This window comes from Trypanosoma equiperdum, assembly GCF_001457755.1.
Source record: "Trypanosoma equiperdum strain OVI genome assembly, contig: ctg_1702, whole genome shotgun sequence".
Taxonomy (NCBI): Eukaryota; Euglenozoa; class Kinetoplastea; order Trypanosomatida; family Trypanosomatidae; genus Trypanosoma; species Trypanosoma equiperdum.
Window position 1 is genome coordinate 2,973 of NW_027123730.1, and position 1,622 is coordinate 4,594.

At 52.1% G+C, this 1,622-nt stretch overlaps 1 protein-coding gene across 1 annotated transcript; it reads right to left on the minus strand.

Moving 5' to 3' along the window:
- Positions 1-35: 35 nt before the first annotated feature.
- TEOVI_000828900 (SLACS retrotransposable element (part), putative) lies at positions 36-1,559 on the minus strand (the record flags this gene model as incomplete). Its single annotated transcript, XM_067222783.1, has 1 exon — positions 36-1,559. One exon carries the CDS (start codon positions 1,557-1,559, stop codon positions 36-38), a length of 1,524 nt encoding a protein of 507 aa, XP_067078884.1.
- Between the last annotated feature and the right edge of the window lie 63 nt (positions 1,560-1,622).

Below are 1,622 nucleotides of genomic sequence, written 5' to 3' on the forward strand. Positions count from 1 at the left end.
TTGAAAAAAAAGTCCACAGCAAAATAATACCCTGATCATATCCCTTTACTACCCCGTTTACCACGCGGTACGGTTATACGCCATGATTCCTGGCATCTCTGTTGTTTGCTCTGAATTAAATTAAGGGCTGTGGAACGGCGTGCAACCGGCTCCCGTCCATCGCCACTAACTGTTACGGGCGTCGCTGCGCTCGAAATTGCTAACTGCACTTCCAACTCGTAGCAGTGAAAGGTCAACCCCGTTAGGTCGTCAAGAATCGCTACAACAAAGTCCTGCAGTGCCTCCACATAACTTTCACGTGCCAATAGTGCAGCCTGCAGGCGAGTGTTCGTATCTATGAGGTTCATGCACTCGGGGCGCTGTGCTGCTAGCTTACGGCGGAGCTCAAGTAAATCACAAGACTCACGCTCAACCACAGCGGCAAGGGTGTTGTAAGCATCCTTCGCCGCCTCCGCCTCCGCACGTTGCTCTTGCAGGTGTAAAGCCAAGTCAACAACCTTGGCTTCAAGGGCTGCAACTAAAGAAGCACTTTCCCTATCCACTGCCTCGTCACCCCCTTTATTAACTTCTCTCTGGCTTCCGCCATCCTCGGTTGTGGAGATGAGTAGTTCCTCTTTTGGGCGTTCAAAATCATCGACAGGAAGGTCTGCGGGAACCTCATTGACTCCAAAAACCTTTGGCGTACATTCCGATGCAAAACGATCCTCCCACATCTGGGCTGTTTTCTGCGTCAATGCAAGAGCCTCTAGAAGGGATTCGTGCTGACCTTGCACAGCAGCCCAGTACTGCCGTCGTGCCTCCACCTCAGCAACCGCTGCCTTGAAGTACGCTTCCGACTCCGTACTTGCGTCACGCAAGGCTTGTAATTCCTGAGTCAATGCCTCTTCACGAGCGACAGAATCATTGAGTGCTGCACGAACGCTCTGTAGCGTTTCACACTCCTCCCTCAGTTCCTGCTTTTCTTTCCGCAGTGCGTTGTTATCATCGATGGCTCGTCGCGAAAGTTCGCGCAGCTCTAGCACAGAAGACTGGAGTCGATCGCACTGTGCCGCTAGAGCCTCCAACTCGTGCTGAAGCACCTGCACTTCACGTTGGAGCCGCTGATGCCGTTCACGCCACATGACTAACTCCGCTTCCGCCTCCTTTAGTGTACTCGCAGTTTGTTCAAGTTCGCGCCGCTGCTTTTGCTCTTTCGTCGATAAGGCTAGGTGAGATTGAGTATAATGTCGAAGTGCGGCATCCCTTGCAGCAAGCTGTGCCTCCAGCTTCGAACGCTGCAGTTCTACCGCAGAGAGCGCGGCGACCTGCTCACGAAGCGCACTCAACTCAGCAGCAGATGCGACAGCTAATGCCTCCGGTTCCCTGTCATCCACAGGTTGGACCAAAACCGTGTCTCCTCCACGCTGCGGTGATCGCTGACAACTTTTCGCATCTTCTTGAGATTCCCCGCCAATGCCTTCCTTCGATGCCGATGTCGGGTTTTGGTTAAAAGCTGCCCGTGCAAGGGCACCACGTACCAAGTCCAGGTCACTCTGTATGTTTTTTATAAGCGATTCCATTGTCAGTCCACCTCTTATAAAATAGACAAAACACGCTTTTTGTCTTTATCTCACTTTTTTTTT